This window comes from Hippoglossus hippoglossus, chromosome 15 (genome assembly GCF_009819705.1).
Source record: "Hippoglossus hippoglossus isolate fHipHip1 chromosome 15, fHipHip1.pri, whole genome shotgun sequence".
Lineage (NCBI taxonomy): Eukaryota > Metazoa > Chordata > Actinopteri > Pleuronectiformes > Pleuronectidae > Hippoglossus > Hippoglossus hippoglossus.
Window position 1 is genome coordinate 817,919 of NC_047165.1, and position 23,906 is coordinate 841,824.

A 23,906-nucleotide genomic window follows, 5' to 3' on the forward strand; every position below is an offset into this window, starting at 1 on the left:
CACTCCGGGTCAGTGTCTCACAGGTGACTGAGGACTCACACCTGTGTGTTGTGTAAATTCTCGAGGGCGGGCGTGCCCGACGATGAGCCTTTCGTGCTAATGCACCGTGCTAGCTGTCAATGCTCCCAGACGTACATGGGAACTAAAATCCACAACCAACACAAACCACATTCAGCAGCTGATTCCACCTCCTCTTCCACATTAAAACCCTTTGACCCGGAACTTGTGTTTGTCTCGTCCAATGGGTGCAGGTGGGCCTGCAGTGTCCTCAAGCTCTGTCAGGCTCCGCCCCCTCGTGCCTCCACATATGATTACTAAGACGGTGCTTCAAAACAGCAGCTCCCAAACCGATGGGCGACGTCACGGTGGGTTGATGCTTAGGTCGACACCAGGGTCTCCTCCCAGTGGAGCGGGCCCAGAAAACAGGAGGATGGTGATCACGTGGCCAAACCTCAGCAGCAGCTCCATCTAAGCTCAGAACGTAGATCAACTGGTAAATCACAGGCTTTACCCTCCAGCTCACCTTCCTCTCCACCACAAGTCTGATACAACACCCACACCTGCTGCATCCTCCCCTCTCCACCTCCTCAACATTTTAAAACCAAATAAACTAAATAAAACCATCAGACCCACAGATGTGATTCAGTTCAGTGCAACAAGTCCCAGGACGTATTCACGTACTCGAGCAGATGAAGTGGTTCTGACTCAGCCGCTGGGCCGAGGCCGACCTGAGAGGCTGCACAATGTGCACATGCTCATATGTGTTTCTGTTGAAGATTTAAAAAAGCATCTGAGGAAGGAAAGAAGAAGGGAAAGAGAGAAGTATGGAGGTCGAGATGTGAAGAAAGAATGTGAGGACGAAAGAGAAAGATACGGATGAGTGGTGATAAACCAACAACATGAAACGTGTGAGAGATGAGATGATCGTGAGACGCTGGGACAACTTCTCTCTGAAAGAATAACGCACTTTAATTCCTCTGAGTTTAACGTGTGAAGGCTTTGTTTTAATGAAATGACAGTACACAGTGAATCCTGGGACTTTTCATCTGCCACACAAACAGATGTTTATCAACAAAGCCAAAGGACGACCGCTCTACCCCCTCATCAGATGGACTCATCAGTCCACAGCACTTCTGTTGACACGGCCACTGAACTCAAATACCAAAATCATAACGGCTAAAAACTGTGACAACGATTTTCTGGGACAGCGGCGACGTCTCCTCTGAGGCCCGAGGACGGTCAATAAATCGTTAGGAACTCATCTGCAGAGCGGAGAGACGAGGCTGGAGGAGGAGAAGGTTAGAACATGAAGACATGTGAGCAGAGCGGAGGTGAAAACGACTGCGTGGAGAGAGTGAGAGGTGAAGCACTTCATTTACTCATGTGTCTTCAAGTTGTGGCCGATACTCTTCTCTCTCTGAGCGGAATCCAACGGTGCAGCGCGAGATGACGACGATAATATAAAGAAAATCACTGCAGCGCCGACAGATGTCAAACACATCAGAGGAGAAGAAGAAGGACGAAGCTGCTCAATGTCCCAGTGTCACATGGAGGAAATGTGAGTGATGCAAGATCTTTTTAACCATTAAATCTAAGTTATTGTTTTTCTGTGAACTATCCCTTTAAGTTACAGTTTGTGGGGAAACTAACATTAAAAAACGTATTTGCACCATTACATGAAAACAAAGATAAACCTGTCATGAAGCAGTGAAGCTTTAAGTTTGACAAAGTAAAGAAAGTTTGAACATTTTCGAAGAGAAGAAAAGGGAATTATTCATTTGTGTGATGGGAATGTTTCCGTCATGTAAATGAAATGGTTTCCTCCAGTGAATAAAGTGATGCTCGGGGAATCGTTTGTTAATCATCTTTCATAAAGTTGTGGCGATGAAATAATCCCACAGGAAACTGTTGTGTGAAAGAGATCTGCGCTCATCATTATTACATTTCATCTACATGTAAATGTTGTGGTTGTACAAGACAAGTGATTCCAGCAGCGACTCCACACTCCGGAGCAGCGTAATCATATTCCACACTCGGACCCAGTTAGCTGCTGAAGTGTCTGAATCCCAACAACATCCAGGAGCATCGTGGCTCCACCTCAGAGGAGCAGTTACAGCTCGATTGGAAATTCCCCAGAAGACAGAACAAACACAAAGCTCTAATATAATAATATAATCTTTTATAAAACTCTCTGGTCAATAGACCCCCCCCACTGTTGGAGGTTAAACATTCAGACGTCCTGGTGAAGGACGACTCATCTGACCCTGTCACTGCTTCCTGTTGGTGACAGCCGACTTCCTGCGTTCACGTCAAACTAAAGCTCATCAACCTGTTTACTGATTTGATTCCCTCGGATCTAAATTCAGATTTCACTTCAATAAACACAGAGTCTCTGTGACTGAAGCTCTGAGTGTCTCAGATATTTTCCTGCATCTCGATGCGAAATAAGAATCATCTGAGCACGCTCAGCGTTTTCATGCCATAGAGCATGATGGGATATTAACTGCTTCACGCATGTCTCAGAAAACCGTGACTAGCTCCCATTTCAAAAGCTCCTTCAAATGTGTGAAGGTCACTCATGCATTTAAACTCCAACAACGTATCCACCTATAACCAGCAGATAAATGTCAAATATGGTGAAAGTTCTGCTATTTTTACTGAAAGATATTTGTCATGGTAAAATAGGAAAGGAGTAACAATGTTGTGGGATTATTGTGATGGCAGCTTATATGTAATATAGCACTGTTCAGTGTCCTGGGAGCTATTCTCCTGAAAGTGCATTAATATAAACACTTCCCTAAACATCATGGGCTCCAGTGTTTAATGAGCACAACAGAAACAGTCCTTCACGTTCTAACATGAAATCTCTTCCTGACCGAGCAGACCACTTCATCTCTTTGTATTGAGTCCGACAGGCTTCACCACGAGGTTCAGACACATCGTGGAGGAGATTTGTTTTGGAGGTTGAATACCGGAGGGAATCTGACATTGCAACCTGATGTGAGAGGAGCGTCTTCAAGCATCCGTCACACTTTGCTTCGTGGCATGGAAACGAGTGAATGCTCCAACAAGCAACCTGTGTAAACATCCTCATGGTGCGATGCCTCACTCTGATTATTGGCTATAATCAAATTATGTGCATGTTAATAGTCTCCCACTCAGGAGAGCCACAGCGTATCTTTCCACTGATACAGGGAACGTTGGAGTGAGACAGTTTCCTGCTTCCTCACGTTCTCATTCAGCCTCGTGTCTCCTGTTGGACAACAGCCAATGAAGAGACAGAAGGTGAAAGAGGACGACTGCTCAGTGTCGCCTCGCTCATTACTTTCTCATTTGGCTCGAAGCCTCATCGTCAAAATCTCTGTTCATGTTTACACTTCTGCTGCCGCCAACTGGAACGGAAAGCATCAGGAACCAAGATTAACAAGTGGAAACTAAGCTACCTCGTTCAATGATGATGGAGAATGTGATGAGGAATTTTTGTTTGAAGGATGAAAACATCAAGTTGTTTAATAGAATAAAAAAATGTACCTCACGTGCTGGTCGTCGTTTACTCCTCCTGAAAATGTGAGACTTAAGAAAAGAAACAACTTGGTTAAAGGGCGGACTGAGCGTCGTCTACATTTCAACAATGTAATTACAAAGCTCTTATGCAAAACCATTAAGAGCAATTGAAGAGGAAATGTAAAGCATTTTGAAGACAGCAGACATCAATATAAAGACAGTGACAGGCCTCGGACACACAAACGTGTCGCCTCACAGGATTCAGTTTCTCTGAGCAATTGCCTGAAAGCTGCTGTTTTTTAAAATGAAATCTCTATAAAGAATCTTTTTTGTTTTCCAAAGATCTTTTATTCGTTTTAACTGTTGTCTCAGGTGTTGTGTTGCAATAAAGCCAATTGTCTGTACTGCTGAGCTTTGACAGAGAGAAAACTCTCTGGAACAAAGGTCAGAACTTCTTTTCCGTTGCTCTGTTGGGAACCGAAGTTCTGCACTAATATAAATGACAGTTCAAGACACAGGAGACGAGCAGAGTCCCTGTTCTACTCATTCACAACGGGTTAATGTAACTTACATAAACAAAACACTTCAACTAAAGCTCTTTAAACAGATTAACGTTCCTCATGGAACTCAGACAATTAAACAAATCTAACATTTCTATTCACAAACACAATCAGCACCGACTCAGTGAGCTACTGGAAATCCAGCACGTAGACGGAGCAAGTTAACAGCTGGTTTAATTCATACAGATGTTTCTCTGTGAGTTTACCATGTTTGAGGTGTGATCTCTTTACTGACCTGGAAACAGTTGTGAAGACTTGTTTCCGTTACGAGTCTGAACGATGAATTCACAGCTAATTAATGCCCCTTAATAACATAAGAAGGGTAGGACTTCCCTGATCAGGACAAAGCAATACATTAACATGCTCAGGTTCAGTTAATCTGATTTTGATCTACACCAATCTGGTGCATGACCTCGCTGGACCAACAGAAATCCATGGTAACGAGACCTTAAGATCTAAAAAGTTCAGGCTTTTAAGGACCCGTAGAAACTCTGGATTGACCTTATTAATATAAGAACCAAATACATTATGTATAAATATAAGCATCACGTTACAGCCTAAAGTCTTTCAGGTTCCCTGTGAACATGCGAGTTCTGCTCGTTAGTTTGTTCACATTCTGTGTTTGTCCCAAACGATTCAGAGCCCGACTCAGTTTAATGTTTCATGTTATTTTAAAAGGCAGCATTAAAGGTTTACATAGTTCAGACTCCTGGGCTGATGTAAAAAGCCTGAATCCTCGTACTTCATGTGAATGAGATTTGCCCTCTTCAACACCTACACACCAACAAGAGCCCTCAAACTGATTCTCCTCCCTGACTGAGGCTCCAGTCATTTACTGTTTGCATTTTCTTTCTGGATGAAAAACAACTTATTTGGGTCTTTTTCCCTAATCGATGACACGTGACGTCCAGCTGTCAAACCCATCTGGTCTCGTATTCAGGGATCTTACACGAATCAATGAAGAGATGAGTTGTTTTCATTCCACTGACCTGAACAATGCAAATGTGTGATTCAGGCTGAGGACGTCAGTCGGCTCTGTCACCGTCTCCCTGACCTCTGTGAGGATCTATTAAGTATTGTCCCATTAATCAGAGCTGAGCCTGTTCTCTGCTCCTGCCGACTCTCTGTTGGATCAAGGTGAGGACAAGATCCTGCCGGCAGACAGACCCGCAGAGAGAGAGACGAGCGAGGGAGTGAGACTCCACCAGTCAGTTTACATGATGTAGAAACGCCCTCTGCAGAAAGAACTGCAGATCTCTGACTCCGAAGCTTAATGGAATAAACGCAGAGTATGTACTATAGTAACTTCATAAGAAATCAATATTATTCCATAAAAGATCGATAAAACTAAAACTCCATATTCAGTTGAATCTACATCACTCACACTGTCGCACCTCTACGTTCACACAACGGTTCCACAAAGTTTTTACCGTCCACTTAGACAGTTTCAGCTGTAGTTGTGGCATCAATGCAGTTCTGTCACTCACACGACAACCTGTCTGTCACTCTTTAGTCTGTGTACCTGTCACTCAAATTCTGATGGTGAGAGTGACCTTTGTGCACGTGAGCCTGTGAGCAACGTGCACGTGAGCCCGTGAGCAACGTTATCACCATAGATTGATGATTCTGTGGGAAACGCTGCGACGAGGATGTCTGCTCTGCTCTGATTGGCTGTTGTTTGTCTGGATATCTAGTGATAGATATTTATTCTGTCGTTGAGTTCGTACAAAGCGAGTGGAAAACCGGGCTAAGAATTGTGTTTTGTGAATTAGGTGTAAGAAACAGAGAAACCTCCAATCAAACAGAAACTCAGGTTGGATTTGCTATTAGAACATTTACATATTCAGTGGACAGAGAGTCATTCATGTGAGTAATGTTTTCATCCATAGGATCAACATTCACTCTCCTTTTAGCTCTGGTTTGGTCTCCTCCTGTTTCTACTGCTCTGTCAATGGTTGGCCTGGATGCTGCAGTGTAAGTTCAGTTTGTATTCTCCAGTGATGAGACTGGTCAGAGTTGTGTGTTGGAACTGGGAAGCCTCTGTTAAGTATCACCTGCATCACGGTGGTTCAGGGCAAACGGCCAACATGTCTGCAGACGTTTGCTTTACTGCAGGTTGAGTATGAATATGTGCTGGAGTGTGAACAAGTTGATTAGTACATCCTGTTAATGGCACACTGCCCCGTGTGAGAGTTCATAATTACAGGCTGTATCTTCTCCTGACACTACGACAAGTCTCTGTGTTTCCAGTGCTGCAGGAAGTACTTTCATTTCAGAGTTTGTGCGATAAAGTGGAGACGTCATGTTAGTGATGTGCACGTTAAGCACAAGCTGTTAGATCTGAAGTGTCTCAGCAGCAGCGTCACCAGTGTCAGACTCTTCTGCTCCCATCCAGCCGTCCTACACACAATCCCTCCTCTTTCATCTTGCCTCCACCAAACGCCCCCCCGCCCAGCTCAGCTCGCCACTTTTATCTTCCTCCTCTCTCCCCTTCTCCTCTCCTGCGCTCCACTGCAGTTTTCCCTCCCTCTGCTCTTCCTCTCCATCTCGTCTTCCTCCCTGGCTGGCGTCTCCAACCTCAAACCCTCAACCAGTGTATTCTTTCTGTGCTGCCTCCACCTCCCTCTGAACTCTTCTTCCTCAATTTATTATGGTCCATTTCTCTCTGGGTTTAAAACTCCCCTTCCCCTGTTTGGTCTCAACCACTTCTCTCTCTCTCCTTTCCTCCTGTCGGCTCTAAAGCTTCTTCTGTCTGCTTGTTTGGCCTGATACTATATATCACAGGGTCATTTACTGAATGTGTTGACATTCTCGGTTCAAACCTCCTCCTCTATCTTTCTTTTTTCCTTTGTTAAGATAAGGTTGAATTCTTTGCTTTCCAGGTGGAAACTGGGTCATTGCAGTAGCATCAATGGAACGAGATAAAGAACAAAGTGTCTATGATGCTGAATGGCTTTGTTAAGAAAGAAAATGTGCCTCCACATTTTAGAGCCTCAAGTGGATAAATCTTCAAACACATGGGCTTTTATATTCTAACGATTTTCATGTAATTGTTGTGCAGCTTTGGAAAGGAATGAAAAACATCTTTCAACCCTCAGAACCTGTGAGCCTCCCATCATCCCCTCTCAGTCTGCTGTTTAGAAGAGATGTGCTCGTGTTCAGAAATGTTGACTGAAGTGCCCCAGATCCCCCGACGTGATGTAACGTCACGTCGGTTTGAATCTGCATTACGAGCGGCTTCCCCAGCAAACACACACCTACGTCTTTTCAGCTCCCTCCTCCGGTCCTGTTCTTTGGAACCGAGCTCAGTCAGCAGAACAGCAGTCATTAGTGGAATTACTTCACCCCCCCCCCCCCCCGTAAATACTCCCACTGCTGGTATCGAAAAAGGAAATGTTGCCACAGCAGCAGAGCACAAGAAGACAGCCTAGTGACACTGGAGGAGGACATGAGGTCTACTATGTTCCAGCTAAGGAGCTTTAGTGAGCGTCTGGCTGTGAACACGTCTCCACACAGTTCTTACGACTCCAGCTCTACGTCATGACACTTTTCTGCAATTCTGTCAAACATGTTTGACAAATTTGTTTTAATCGCTGTACATTTGAAATTTTCCTCTGATCCAATAAAAATGACAGAATCACTCTTTGCATATCAAGCGACTCGTTCTGATCCTACAATTTCTGAACGTCTCTCCCGTTCAACCTTTAAGTTCTTCTCCTGTCTTTGATTAAACTCATCTGTGTTCCTCTCAATTACATGTTTCAAAGTTTCCTCCTTCATGCTCTTAAAACGTCTGGATGTGACTCATGTATTATTCACAGATCTATGAAAACGATTTCTCCGCCTTCACCCCCCCTCGCCTGCAGCTCCGACGCTTCATCAAACACACAGAACAAGGTTTGTTTAATACACTAAACAATGATGAGTATTTCAGGCAGACATGTTGGAACAAGACACTGACTCTGAAGACAAAGAGGAAGGCTCTAAACGTTGACTTTTTGTGAACAGAAACCTGTTCCACGTCAAGGAGTTCAGAGGTTTTATCTCAACACTGGTATCTTCTTTCTTCCACTTCTGCTTTTATCCATAAACACTTTAGAGCAACATGTCTAAAGTTGCTGCATCACAAAGTTTCCAAATAGCTTTCCTCCAAACCATCTTCATCTTTTATTCAGAAAGGTTCACTCTGTGTGGAACGAAGAGGACTGTGGTCCAGTCATCTGGGAAACTGATGTGTCTCTACAGGCCGTTATTACACTTTAGGTTATTTTCAGTTACAGAAACACCAAAGCAACCTGAGATGACTGCTGCAGACTCACATCCTTCTCCATTCATACAATGTGCACACCAGTGCTGTTAGTCTTTTTCAGTCAAACCTAAACTGACATGTTGTGTAGCTTCTCTATTCTGAGATCTGCTAACTTAAAAGCTGCCAATGAAAACCTTGTCTCCATGTTAAACTGTTTGCAGCACAGATCACTGACACCACATCAGTCCAGACCTGCTGTGCTCATCATGTTCATCTCAACACGAGACGCAGTGTCCTTCATTTGTCCTTCTGCGTCACATTCTCTCCTGCAGCGACGCTCGTGTTGCTATTAAAAGTATCTTTATCAGGAGTTAACGTAAAACACTGAGCACGTGTGAATTTGAATTACTGACATCAGGCATTTTCATGCCTCAGCACTCGGAATATATCAGCACCTTCTAAAAAGATGCAGCCACCTGGGATCAGGAGGAGAGGAGAGAAAGTCAGTGTTTACCAGGTGAGCAACAAGCTGCAGTGATGATAGTCTTCAGCTACATGTGGAACAGTGGAGTGAGAAGCTTCACTGATCATTACACCAACAGCACAGAGCACAATGAAAGAGGCAGCAGGAAAACACCCACTGGTTCTTAAGCCTCGTCTGCGGTTTGATTCCTCGTTCTTCATATTTTAATTCATAAAGTCAATGGGAAGAAAAAAACGACCAAACCTATTATTGCCCGTTAACAGAAATCTAACTTTTGGCATTTGTTCAGATCTTCAGATCTTACAGCCGGGCGAAGCAAAGTCAAGCGTGAAGCACAGAATGAAACCGTTTCCTCTGCAGAGAAGCTCTTCCTACCACATATCCACCATTATAATGTCAACGCACCTCAAGTCCAACCCCTTTGAAACATTAGCCTGTAGCAGTGACATTGAGCTGGAGTCCCCGCCCTGTGGTTGTACGTCTCCACCAACCAGACTAGTGTTTTTACAGAGGTCACCGTGACCTTTGACCTCTGAAATCTAATCAGTTCATCTTTGAGTCCAAGTGACAAGAGGCCAAAAACATGTTCTGTGAGTTCACCGTGACCTTGACCTCTAATCAGTCAACCTGTGAGTGAACGTTTGTACCAGAAGGAATTAGATATCGTCTTCACGAGGGACGGACACCTTGAAACATAATGCAAAGTAAAAAGGGTATTTCTTGACCCGAACTCCGCGAGCTTTAGGTCTTAAAATGGAGTCTGAGGTGTTTGTTTTAAAAAACTTTCAACGATATGGAGGCAGCCAAGTGAACAAAGATCACTGGGAGAGTCGTCAGGAGCGTTCACCTTCACAGGAAGTGACACGTGCTCGACCTTGTGTTTGTGTGTTTGAGGTGTGGTGGGTACATGTATGTGTTTGTGTGTTTGAGGTGTGGTGGGTACATGTATGTGTTTGTGTGTTTGAGGTGTGGTGGGTACATGTATGTGTTTGTGTGTTTGAGGTGTGGTGGGTACATGTATGTGTTTGTGTGTTTGAGGTGTGGTGGGTACATGTATGTGTTTGTGTGTTTGAGGTGTGGTGGGTACATGTATGTGTTTGTGTGTTTGAGGTGTGGTGGGTACATGTATGTGTTTGTGTGTTTGAGGTGTGGTGGGTACATGCATGTGTTTGTGTGTTTGAGGTGTGGTGGGTACATGCATGTGTTTGTGTGTTTGAGGTGTGGTGGGTACATGCATGTGTTTGAGGTGTGGTGGGTACATGTATGTGTTTGTGTGTTTGAGGTGTGGTGGGTACATGTATGTGTTTGTGTGTTTGAGGTGTGGTGGGTACATGCATGTGTTTGTGTGTTTGAGGTGTGGTGGGTACATGCATGTGTTTGTGTGTTTGAGGTGTGGTGGGTACATGTATGTGTGCAGTGTGTTTGAGGTGTGGTGGGTACATGTATGTGTTTGTGTGTTTGAGGTGTGGTGGGTACATGCATGTGTTTGAGGTGTGGTGGGTACATGTATGTGTTTGTGTGTTTGAGGTGTGGTGGGTACATGCATGTGTTTGTGTGTTTGAGGTGTGGTGGGTACATGTATGTGTTTGTGTGTTTGAGGTGTGGTGGGTACATGTATGTGTTTGTGTGTTTGAGGTGTGGTGGGTACATGTATGTGTTTGTGTGTTTGAGGTGTGGTGGGTACATGTATGTGTTTGTGTGTTTGAGGTGTGGTGGGTACATGTATGTGTTTGTGTGTTTGAGGTGTGGTGGGTACATGTATGTGTTTGTGTGTTTGAGGTGTGGTGGGTACATGTATGTGTTTGTGTGTTTGAGGTGTGGTGGGTACATGCATGTGTTTGTGTGTTTGAGGTGTGGTGGGTACATGTATGTGTTTGTGTGTTTGAGGTGTGGTGGGTACATGCATGTGTTTGTGTGTTTGAGGTGTGGTGGGTACATGTATGTGTTTGTGTGTTTACTCTCTGTAGGAATAAAACGAGGTTTCATGTTTATTCCACTTAAACTGAGCAAGTTTAAACAACAACTTGGAAGTTATTTCTTCAGCCATGTTTTTACTATAAATGTTTATGACACAAACTGACAGGCATTAGTTTTATTAATATTTATTAGAAGGGCAACATTTATAGTAAAGTGTGGAGCCTTGTACCAAAGTACACATTTAATAATAAATTCATTATTATTTATTTACTGTATCATGCATGTAATATGTACAAATATATTGTAGGTTGTGTGTTTGATGTATGTGTGTATGTTACATTGGTTGTTTGTGTAGATGTGTCTCCATGAGCGTGTGTGTCACAGCTCTGGGAAACAAATGTAACAGAGGCATCAGCCTACTTCACTCGCATCAGTGGAAACAAACCAATGTACACGAGTGCAGCTCCTCACTGCATTTAATGTAATCCCAGTGAGACGCTGCCCCGAGAACGACCTTTAACCTGCAGCTCCACTTTTCTACACGTTTCACTGCCGTCGCTGTTCTGAGATCAGTTTTCACAGAACGTCTGTAGTATAAAGCTGGGTGAGAACTCAGATGTTGCCACTTGTTGACCTAGTTCCTTGTGCTCAAACATTCGCAACAAACTGTCTTCATCTCTTCTGGAGACTGGTGACAGTCGTAGTTCAAAATAGATTCAATTTCACCGTCTCCGCAGAACATGCGTGAAAAACGTCTGAAAATAAAACCTCATCTCTGAGTCGTTATTTCGAGGCTGTAAATCCACGAAGAGCAAAACATAAGGATGTTTAGGACCCTCACTGAAGAGTTTGTTAATAGTTTGAATCACTTGGTCGCTGATGTGTGATTGGTTCTTACCTTCTCCATCTCTCCGCTCTTTCTCTTTCGTGCCGAGCGGGTGATTTTGACGGTGACAGCGCTCTCCTCTCCCTGGCGCCTCAGGGCCATGCGGTTGGGCTGCAGAGGGCTGAAGGAGATCTCCAGCTCTGGCCGAGGGAAGCGGCTCGTCCGTCCGTTTTCCGTGGAGATCTCAGACGAATCGAGAACAGATGGGAAGCCAGTGGAGCCCTGCGACGCACACGCACACGCACACACACACACACACACACACACACACAGGTCAGGGGTCGCTTCATGGTCACCGGAGTGTGAAGTTTCTTTGTGTGATGGTACAAACAGTCCGTCTGTTACAAGCTATAAAGTGTCAGTCAATGTGAAAGTTTCTTCACCTGAGTGAAAACATTCAGTCTTTCAAATGTAACCGTGCACTCGTCACCTCTGGGAGTTTTGTAAAGTGTGCGTTTGTGTGTGAAAGATAAAAACAGATCCTGTAGGAGCAACATGATATCAGTCAATCAGGAAATAGATTTTAAGTACAGATGAAATTACCCAAATCCAATCACAATGTTTTGTTTTTAACATTTGAGTTAAATATAAAGATATAAAACACTGAAGACAATTCAAACCTTCAGACTCAAACTTGTGTTGCATTTTGATTCATGAATAAATGTCTGAACCTACTTGGCTGCTCACTGACGCTCTGGTGTCCATCCGTCCTTCTGACTTCTTGCTGAGAGTTTCACTCTGGGGTTTCCCTGCCAGTGTAGCAGGGCTCTCGCTGCTTTTAACCTGTCATAGAAAGAACAGGAAATAGATGTTTATGTAAATGATGAGAATAAAATCCATATATCATGTTGATAAATTGAATGTGTTGATGCTGCTCTCGTCTGTCCAGTGGAACCTTAGCGTCTGTGTGTGATTATTTCAGACTGACGACAACATGAAACACAACACACATCACAGTCCTGTGTTGTTCTGTGGAGTTCCTCCTGTTTCTCTCACTCCGATGCCGTTAAATCCACAACACAAGGTCAGAACAAGGTCAAAACAAACAATGTCAACATCCACAAGAAACCAAAGATCTTTGTTGTTGTAAATCTCTGCCATGTAGCCGATGACGCGGCGGACAGAGACATTTATATAGAAACAAAGTGAGTCTTCTCTTCAGACTGACCTGAGTGACCGTGTCCACCTGACGGACAGTGGACGCTTCCAGCTCCTCCTTCAGGTGGAGCTGGATGTCGGCCTCCCTCACACACAGATCCGCCTGCTGCTCTGCCACGTCGACACCACCACCACCACCAACCTGCAACAGGAAGTTCATGGTTTCTTGGGATTTGTTTTCTGTCAGTGACATTTCTCTCAACCTTCTATTTTATGGTTTCCACCAGGAAAGTTGTAGCTTCTCACTCATCTCCCTCCTCAGTATGTTCTGTCTGTGATCACCTTTGTTACACTGACCTCTGGTGGCGGCTGTGTGGATTTGTGCCGTAGCTCTTGGATGAGTTTGTCTTTCTCTGCCTGACTGGAGAGAAGTTTCTGGAGCTGAACCTCCAAAGCTGCAACCAGAGTGTCCCTCTCCTTCCTCCATGTCTCCATGGTCTGATCCTTCTCTGTCAGCTGGGACGACAGCACCTCCTGGGGGAGAGAGAGGAGGGGGGGTAGTTTAGTGCTAAGTAAAAACTGAAAAACAACATCAGGCTCCTGTCAGATTAGACCCGTCAGGTAACAAAGAGCTGGCGCTGAACACAGATGAGACACACGTTTCTTACCATCTGGCTCTGCTGGCGAGCGTAACGTTCTCTGTCTTCAGCAAACTTCCTCATTTCCCGGTTCCTCTTGTCCTCGGCCTCTTTAGCTTGGCCAATCAGAGAGAGCTTCTCCTCCAGCCACTTCTTGCGTCCGGCCTGGTGTTTGTCTGTACACAGCTGTAAACAACAGTGTTATTTCATTCATTTTCTAAGCATTTATTTAAACTTTGTGAATTAAAATCAATAAAAAGGATGGAGCGGATGTAAGAGCAGCTACAGATCTGATAACGCACAGCAGGGACCTACAAATACTGTAAATACTATTAACTGTCAATAATCCTGTTTGGTTTCAATCACTTCCATCACTTGGTATTTGAGTGAAAACATGTCTGCTCCTACCCTCTAACACAACATATATGTATATATTTCCCATCATTACTTTAAGTTTTTCCTGAGCCTGTGCAGCTTCCTGTTCGGCCTGTCTGACGTCGTGTGACGAGCTGTCGACCCGACACGGTGCGTCGGCTCCACCGTCCTGTTGCAACATCGCCTTCAGTGTTTCCACTTCTGAAATGTGAAAAACAGTTATTGATTTACATTGCAAAGTAGAGCGTGAATATTTGAATTATAAAGTTTTGTGAGGACAGATTAGTTGTCTTTGATTCAAAGCAGATGATGCCTCCACATATACTATAAATCCAGATATTTAAGGCAATTTTTAGCTAATTGTTTAAGCTAACATTTACAAGGAATCTGACTTTTTTTCAGTTCAATTTACAAGACGATTGCACTGGTACATTGTTTTTCACTTTCTCTCCCCGATTATTCAGGCCCTGTGTCTTCTTACCGTCGGACAGTTCCTGGATGAGGTTCAGCTTCTGCTCCAGGACGTCCTCCATCTGCGCCTGGGTCTCCTCCTGCTCCGTCAGAGCCAAACGCATGTCCTCCATCACTCGCTCTTTGGCTTCAAGCTCTGCAGATCAACAAAACACACAGAAAAGAACCAGAGTGTGTTTTCAGCTTTAAACTATATTACATGATTGTTCTCATGAATATCACATGTATTTCCACATTCATAAAAAACATTGATCTGCGCACACACACACACACACACACACACACACACACACACACACACACACACACACACACACACACACACACACACACACACACACACACACACCTTTACAGGACTTCTGGTAGAGTGTGTGGTCAGACTTTGTGTCACATGACTGTTCCTGAAGAGAGGAGGAGGAGGAGGAGATGGAGACGACATGAGAACATTTAAAAACCAGTGTGAAGACCAAGACAAATTAAATCCACTGGATCATTTAATGTCTCAGCCAGAAGAGGGCGCTGTTGTTTTCTTGGTAGATAATCTCATAAATGTTTTACCAGTTTGAGTTGGTGGATGGTTCTGTCTCTGTTGGCCACATCCGACTGAAGCTGCTTCTTGGTTTTCTCCGTGTCCGTCAGCTTCTGTCTCGAAACCTTCACCTCTTCCCTCATCGCAGAAATCTTCAGGAAAACCAAACAACATTCAGTCGTAAGTAAAGGTTGAAGCTACCTGCCGTTTCTATCTATTTACTTATTTTATTTACAGTGAAATGGTTTTAGGATGAGATCAGTTTTATGTTTCTTCGTCTTTTTCAAAACTAAAATGATGTTTTCAATTTTGTGGCAAATTTGGATAGACAAAGGTCTGTGATCTGAATTTAAATATTTTAAAATAGATAAAGCTTATTTTGAGTGAAAAGCCAAACTGTCTCCACACTAAGATAAAGACAGAAAGTCAAAAGTCAGCAGCTCTTATACATTTGTCTTTACAGAGTACACAGTAGTGGGCCGACCTCCTTCTGGACCTGCTGGACCTGCTTCTTGTAGTCAGCCAGCTTCTCTCTGAGATCTGACGCGTCGTCCTCTTTCCTCTGTAGCTCCAGGCCGAGGCTCTCCACCTTCTCTGAGTCCTGCTTAGCGTTTTCCTTCAGTCTGAGAAGGGACAAATGTCGGCGATAAAGAAACATTAAAAATGAAACTCCCCATCATGATCTCAACATCTATTTTTAGTTAAACATCATCAGGTTGATCAGAGCATGTGGAAGTTGGGGTTTGATTAAATTACAAGTCAACTAAGCAAATGTCACCTGGAACTGAAGATGAGTTTTAGAAAACCAGGCTCAGAGTGGGGAGGCAACTCTCCTCTCTGTTCCAGTACAAATAAAAAATAACTTGTAAAGTGTAAATGTAGCAGAAGATAAACAACTACCTGTTGATCTCGCCGCCTTTCTTCTCCAGGTCCTCGTCTTTCTGAGCGATGGCCTCGTGAGCGACAGCCAGCAGCTCCCTGCGTCTCTCCACCTCCCTACGTCGAGCCTCCTGAACCACCTGGATCTCCTCCTCCTCCCGCCGCTCCAGTGCCTCCTGCAGGCTCTTCTGCAGGGCTGTTACCTGAACCTCCTTTTCCAGCAGCTTCTTCTGCAGCTCTGCAGACGCCCTCTTCTCCGTCTGTCTGTCCATTTCAGTCGGCGTTGTCTCAGTCTCTGAAGAGGCGAGCGGAGCTTTGGTTTCGGAGGCAGACGCTTTAGCTTCTTCTATGTTGGAAAGCTTTTCTCTCAGGGCTGCCACCTCTGTCTGGAGTTCAGAGTTTAACCTCTTGACCTCTTCTTCAGAGCAGGAGGAACCTTTGACCTTTGACCTAGCCTCTTCCAGTTCGGCCTTGAGCAGCTCTGCAGTTTTCCCCTGTTCGCTGAACTTTAGCCTCAGATCATCTAAGACTTTGTCAGAAGTTTCTTGTTGTTCACTCAGTTTGCATTTCAGCTCCTCCAGCTGTATTTCTGAGGCCTGTCTTTGTTCGTCTACCTTTGCTCTGAGCTCGTGTCCGTCTTCTTTGGAGGAACGCTCTTGACATTCAAGCTTAGATCTCAGCTCATCCAGTGTCTGCTGTGACATCACTTCCTGCTCCTGAAGCTTCTTCCTCAGCTCTTCAACTTCGTGCTGTTGATGAAGCTTCTCGTTAAATTGCTCCAGCTGTTCTTTTACCTGTTGCAGATCACGCTCCAGCTCAAGTGTTTGAATGCGCTTGTTCTCATTTTTCTCCTTCTCATCAGCCAGATTCTTCCTGAGCACTGACACCTCGTCTCTCAGCCGATCACCAACGCTGCCGGGCGACGCTGTGGAGGTCTGCAGCTCCAGCGTCAGGACGTGGATCTGAGAAGTCTTCACCTGGAGCTGCTTCGAGTGTTCATCCAGCTGGACTAACGCTTGATCTGCTCTCTCCCTCTCACTTGTCACCTGTAGTTATTTCAACAACAAAAAATTATATCTTTTTGTTTTGGGATGAAAACCAACAAGTCACCTTTTGACGAGAAGATTCAGAGCATGAAGCATAAACACCAGTAAACGGAACAAATTCAACAGCTTCACAGTTTTAGTGTCTAACGACCTGAACTCTGTGCTGGAGTCCACTAATTAACTTGAAGTTTATGTTGTGTTTGTTTAAATGGTTCCAGAGTTTATGAGACACATATTTAAAAGTTCAACATTTTGCACACGTTGACCTGCCACACACAACACGTGACGTAGCGTGACGCACGCGGCCAGGACGCCACGGCTGAAGTGAGCGGAACGATCGGGATTCATGATCCGACACCATCTATTAATGACTAAATAAATGTGATCATCAGTTTGTACACACACACACACACACACACACACACACACACACACACACACACACACACACACACACACACACACACACACACACACACACACACACACACCTGTTCAGTAAATGTGTGATGTTTCCAAAGTCAATGAGTAGTGATTTTTGCATTAATCGAGCAGCCCTATTTAAAACCAAACTTAAGACCTCAGTGAATTATTTACAGTTTCATTTAAGTCAAAAGGTTAAACATTAAGTTCTGGCTCACCTGACGCTCCACGGCTTCCACTTTGGAAGTCAGGTCCATGACTTGCTGTTGGTGTGCGTCAACCTGCTGCTGCCTCTTCTCGCTCTCCTCTTCCAGTCTGCTGGTCTTCATCCTCTCTGTCTCCAGAAGAGAGCGAGCCTCCTCTACGACGCTCTTCTCTTTACTGAGAGCAGCGAGCGCCTCCTTCACTTCTGCAAGAGCTGCTATGGCTTCCTGTTTGTCTTTACTCTCTTTTTTGAGGGATGCTATCGCCTCATCTTTGCTTAGCTTCAGCTCGCCAACTGAGGCAATGGCGTCCTCCCTTGCTTTCCTCTCCTCCTCTAAAGAAGCCAGAGCCTCCTCTTTGCCCAAAGTCTGGTACTCCAGAGCAGATATGACATCTTCTCTGCCCTCCTTCTCCTTCTCCAGGGCTGCCAGCGCCTTCTAGGTGTCAGGAGGAAAGATGAATGAAACCGCATCAAATAGACTCAATTATTTGAAGAATGTCTGTTTTCAGGGACACAGTGAACTTAGCGTGTTATTTTAAAGGGCTGCTCATTAAAGGAATTTCACATGTAACTCATCAAAACAATTGGGCTTCATTACTGTCAAGCTGAGTCAGTTTCCCAGGTAACGACTTTTGACCTCAAGCGTTAAGTACAATAAAAAAAGATGAAAGGACGAACTTCCTAGTTTGGACAGAAAAGTGGATGTAGTATTTTCTTTGTTAACTTCTTGTTATCGAATGATTGATTCATTTGCACAAAGAACAAATTTACATCTCTCTCAGTAATTGTTTTATTTTAGTGAGCGCAACACAAACTGACAGAACTGCAGAGCCAGGAGGAGACTTTTAGGAAATTCAAACCAAATAGACATAAAACCTGTTATAATCACTTAAAGGAGTCATATTGTTTTAATGAGTTATTACTGTAAAATGTTTTCATGCTCTAAAGTTCAGAAAACACGTCAATTTCTGTCCATTGCTCCTCTTTTCAGCCTCTGTCTCCAACACTTGGTTTTAGCTCCACCGCACAAGCTTGTGTCTCTATGCTCTCGCCCAAGGGGCCCGTGACCACATCCGTGACCACCTCCGTGACCACATCCGTGACCACATCCGTGACCACGTCAGTGACCACCTCCGTGACCACATCCGTGACCACATCCGTGACCACGTCAGTGACCACATCAGTGACCACCTCAGTGACCACATCCGTGACCACCTCCGTGACCACATCCGTGACCACATCCGTGACCACGTCAGTGACCACATCCGTGACCACATCCGTGACCACATCCGTGACCACCTCCGTGACCACATCAGTGACCACATCCGTGACCACGTCAGTGACCACATCCGTGACCACCTCAGTGACCACATCCGTGACCACATCCGTGACCACCTCCGTGACCACATCCGTGACCACCTCAGTGACCACCTCAGTGACCACATCCGTGACCACCTCAGTGACCACATCCGTGACCACCTCAGTGACCACCTCAGTGACCACATCCGTGACCACATCCGTGACCACGTCAGTGACCACATCCGTGACCACGTCAGTGACCACATCCGTGACCACATCCGTGACCACCTCAGTGACCACCTCAGTGACCACATCCGTGACCACCTCAGTGACCACATCCGTGACCACCTCAGTGACCACATCAGTGACCACATCCGTGACCACATCCGTGACCACGTCAGTGACCACATCCGTGACCACATCCGTGACCACGTCAGTGACCACATCCGTGACCACCTCAGTGACCACCTCCGTGACCACATCAGTGACCACCTCAGTGACCACATCCGTGACCACATCCGTGACCACATCCGTGACCACGTCAGTGACCACATCCGTGACCACATCCGTGACCACGTCAGTGACCACCTCAGTGACCACATCCGTGACCACCTCAGTGACCACATCCGTGACCACATCAGTGACCACATCCGTGACCACATCCGTGACCACATCAGTGACCACCTCCGTGACCCCCTCCGTGACCACATCCGTGACCACATCCGTGACCACATCAGTGACCACCTCCGTGACCACCTCCGTGACCCCCTCCGTGACCCCCTCCGTGACCACCTCAGTGACCACATCCGTGACCACATCCGTGACCCCCTCCGTGACCACCTCAGTGACCACATCCGTGACCACATCCGTGACCACATCAGTGACCACATCCGTGACCACATCCGTGACCACCTCCGTGACCACCTCAGTGACCACATCAGTGACCACATCAGTGACCACCTCCGTGACCACATCCGTGACCACCTCAGTGACCACATCCGTGACCACATCCGTGACCACATCAGTGACCACCTCCGTGACCCCCTCCGTGACCACCTCCGTGACCCCCTCCGTGACCACCTCAGTGACCACATCCGTGACCACATCCGTGACCACATCAGTGACCACATCCGTGACCACATCCGTGACCACCTCCGTGACCACATCCGTGACCACCTCAGTGACCACATCCGTGACCACATCCGTGACCACATCAGTGACCACCTCCGTGACCACATCAGTGACCACATCCGTGACCACATCCGTGACCACCTCCGTGACCCCCTCCGTGACCACCTCAGTGACCACATCCGTGACCACATCCGTGACCCCCTCCGTGACCCCCTCCGTGACCACGTCAGTGACCACATCCGTGACCACATCCGTGACCACCTCCGTGACCCCCTCCGTGACCACCTCCGTGACCACCTCCGTGACCCCCTCCGTGACCACCTCCGTGACCACATCCGTGACCACATCAGTGACCACATCCGTGACCACCTCCGTGACCACCTCCGTGACCACCTCAGTGACCACCTCCGTGACCACCTCCGTGACCCCCTCCGTGACCACCTCCGTGACCACATCCGTGACCACATCCGTGACCACATCCGTGACCACATCAGTGACCACATCCGTGACCACATCCGTGACCACCTCCGTGACCACCTCAGTGACCACATCAGTGACCACCTCCGTGACCACATCCGTGACCACCTCAGTGACCACATCCGTGACCACATCAGTGACCACATCCGTGACCACATCCGTGACCACCTCCGTGACCACATCCGTGACCACCTCAGTGACCACATCCGTGACCACATCCGTGACCACCTCAGTGACCACCTCCGTGACCACATCCGTGACCACATCCGTGACCACCTCCGTGACCACATCCGTGACCACATCCGTGACCACCTCAGTGACCACCTCAGTGACCACCTCAGTGACCACATCCGTGACCACATCCGTGACCACATCAGTGACCACCTCCGTGACCACATCAGTGACCACATCCGTGACCACATCCGTGACCACATCCGTGACCACGTCAGTGACCACCTCAGTGACCACATCCGTGACCACATCCGTGACCACATCAGTGACCACCTCCGTGACCACATCAGTGACCACATCCGTGACCACATCCGTGACCACATCCGTGACCACGTCAGTGACCACATCAGTGACCACATCCGTGACCACATCCGTGACCACATCAGTGACCACATCAGTGACCACATCCGTGACCACCTCAGTGACCACATCCGTGACCACATCCGTGACCACATCCGTGACCACCTCAGTGACCACATCCGTGACCACATCAGTGACCACATCCGTGACCACATCCGTGACCACCTCCGTGACCACATCAGTGACCACATCAGTGACCACATCCGTGACCACATCCGTGACCACGTCAGTGACCACGTCAGTGACCACATCCGTGACCACCTCAGTGACCACATCCGTGACCACATCAGTGACCACATCCGTGACCACATCCGTGACCACATCCGTGACCACGTCAGTGACCACATCCGTGACCACGTCCGTGACCACATCCGTGACCACATCAGTGACCACATCCGTGACCACATCCGTGACCACCTCAGTGACCACATCAGTGACCACATCCGTGACCACATCCGTGACCACCTCAGTGACCACATCCGTGACCACATCCGTGACCACATCCGTGACCACCTCAGTGACCACATCCGTGACCACATCCGTGACCACATCAGTGACCACCTCAGTGACCACATCCGTGACCACATCCGTGACCACATCAGTGACCACCTCAGTGACCACATCCGTGACCACATCCGTGACCACCTCAGTGACCACATCCGTGACCACATCCGTGACCACGTCAGTGACCACATCCGTGACCACGTCCGTGACCACATCCGTGACCACATCAGTGACCACATCCGTGACCACATCCGTGACCACATCAGTGACCACCTCAGTGACCACATCCGTGACCACATCCGTGACCACATCAGTGACCACCTCAGTGACCACATCCGTGACCACCTCAGTGACCACATCCGTGACCACCTCAGTGACCACATCAGATAATGAGTGAATTTAAATTTTAGGGTGAACTGTCCTGTTAATATATGTGTAAATCATCATCTTTAAACTTCTCTCCTGGTCAGGTCCACGGTTCTTACCTGCAGCTGCTCTCGCTCAGGTGAACTCTCCTTCTCGACTGCCGAGGAGCGGCCCTGTAAGCGCGTCTGTGCTGCCCTCTGCAGATCTTCCACTTGCTTCTCCAGCCGGGAAACCTCTGACGACTTCTCCTGGAGCTGAGAGAGGAGCGTCATTGTCTCCTCGTCCTCTTCGTTGGTTTCGCCTTGAAAATGAATGAATCCAACAGGAAGTAAGAAGCAGTGACATGTTGGTTTACAGCTGTCAATCACAGAAACACATGCTGCTGTTCATCACTTTAGTCTTGCAATACTGATCCAGTTATGGACCTTTCTAATGTAAAATATGACGTCTGTATATTCAATGTGCTGTTTAAGTGGTTGATGGACATTTTCTGGAGGTCATGTCTGAAAACATGGAGAGAAACTGATTCATCTGCATCTTTACCTTTGTGCTCATGCAGCTCCAACACTTTCCTCTGCAGCTCCTCCACGGCTCCCATTTCACCTGAGCCCAGACATTTACCTGCTGCCTCATTTACGTCTGTCAAGTCGGAGGAGTAGGGGTCAAGAGATTTGTCCTGCAGGAGGAAGGAAACGTCAGGGAGATGAACGAACATGTTGCAAGTACAGAATTCAGTCACCTGAGTAGTGACGTACAAATTTCGTCTTGGGTAATAATGGAGGTGTCAAAAAGACATCAAATGAGCTGTATTTGCAAAGATGAATTATTAGAAAACTTGCAACTCCCTTTGATCTCAGGGCAAATTAATTTACTCCAACAGGCTTAATTATTATTTCAGCGACAGGCTGTAGACAGAGGGTCAAGAAAAAGTCAAACTCAAAGATTAACACAGATGTTTCTCTGAGTGTGCGGGCAGCCACTGAGATATTAATCATCTTCACTGTCATTCAGCGTCTGCTAAATAATATGTAACGTTATGTTGTACTCATCAGAGCTGTGTCATCAAAAATGCGTCTTCACATTAATGACATGTTTCAGACATGACCTGCGGGTGAACTCTGGAGAGCTGGCTGCTGAGTTTACCTGCGTGTTGCTTTTCACACATGCACAACACAGCGGGAGGTTCTCTGTACGGACGTTATACTTGGAGGTTCGGTTCAGTTCATGTCTGAAAGCAGCTATACTGACTGACCTAAGAAAGAAGAGAGAGAGTGTGATACCATGTCTTGTGCATCCTGACCGGTTCCAGCTTTGGTCATTTTGTCAATGAGGTTCTTAAAGATCTCGAGCCTCCGTTCTGCTCGCTCCTCCAAGATTTCTCTCTCCCTCGCCAAGCGCTCACTGCACAAGAAAACACACACATTTCTATTGCTCAAGTATCTAGAGTTCATCAGAGTGAACATTTCGATCGGTTTCCTCCAGAGACAGTTTTGTGCGAAGGAGTCACATCATTTTCACCGTTATATCACAAAGATTCACAAAAAGTCTGTTTCTTCATCTGTTAGTTTGTGTTGTTATGTGACTTGAGTAAGAACCAGGTTTAAAAATCCCTGAGATCCTTCAACTCAAATATACAAATACATTACGAAACCAAAACAATGATGAACTGGTAAAGAAGTGTAAAACAATACTGAAAAGATATCCTCGAACTCGTGAGAGTTAAAGGGAGATCACATTAACTTTGCTGCATGTCTTCCTGATTCTCTGTAATTTCATGTTCACCGTTTTATCAATAAAAGTGAAACAGCCTGAAAAATATCTTTAATAAAACGTTCTCACTTGAAGTCGATCTGCATCTCTGAGAAAAGGTCAGAGAATTCTCTGCTGATTTCCTCTCTCACTCGCGCCTCAATGAGCAGACCCGCCGCTCGCTCCTGCTTCAGCTGAATCTGCAGCTGTCTCAGCAGCGCCACCTGCTTCTGAAGAGCAACAAACAGGAGACATTTTGGCAAATATATTCAATACATGTCCTGTGAAAGAAAATTGAATAACTACACATGAAAAGGCAGAAAGCTGAGAGCAAAACACTTTGTGAAATGAAGAAAGACAGAAACACAGATGATCTCAGAAAATGACCAGAGACAAAATCATGTTTTCAGCACTCTGCTCTGATCAGAATCAGAAATACTTTATTGATTCCAGGGGGAAATTGTGTTTGTTACAATAGCTCCATGCAAGATTAGAAATATAAGCATATAAAGATTAAAAAAA

At 46.1% G+C, this 23,906-nt stretch overlaps 1 protein-coding gene across 1 annotated transcript in view; it reads right to left on the reverse strand.

The window, feature by feature from the left end:
- The window catches only part of kif20ba (kinesin family member 20Ba), a 48,610-nt gene that overhangs the window by 15,311 nt on the left and 9,393 nt on the right, over positions 1–23,906 (reverse strand). Inside the window, exons 16-32 of the mRNA XM_034608877.1 lie at positions 23,475–23,614; positions 22,916–23,036; positions 22,179–22,311; positions 21,755–21,936; positions 17,281–17,703; positions 15,615–16,639; positions 15,199–15,337; positions 14,744–14,866; positions 14,532–14,586; positions 14,193–14,318; positions 13,785–13,912; positions 13,367–13,522; positions 13,056–13,232; positions 12,769–12,900; positions 12,276–12,383; positions 11,613–11,822; positions 3,532–3,573 (exon numbers count right to left, since the gene is read on the reverse strand). Coding sequence (XP_034464768.1) covers positions 3,532–3,573; positions 11,613–11,822; positions 12,276–12,383; positions 12,769–12,900; positions 13,056–13,232; positions 13,367–13,522; positions 13,785–13,912; positions 14,193–14,318; positions 14,532–14,586; positions 14,744–14,866; positions 15,199–15,337; positions 15,615–16,639; positions 17,281–17,703; positions 21,755–21,936; positions 22,179–22,311; positions 22,916–23,036; positions 23,475–23,614 — 3,420 coding nt within the window. The remainder of the gene's footprint in view (positions 1–3,531; positions 3,574–11,612; positions 11,823–12,275; positions 12,384–12,768; positions 12,901–13,055; positions 13,233–13,366; positions 13,523–13,784; positions 13,913–14,192; positions 14,319–14,531; positions 14,587–14,743; positions 14,867–15,198; positions 15,338–15,614; positions 16,640–17,280; positions 17,704–21,754; positions 21,937–22,178; positions 22,312–22,915; positions 23,037–23,474; positions 23,615–23,906) is intronic.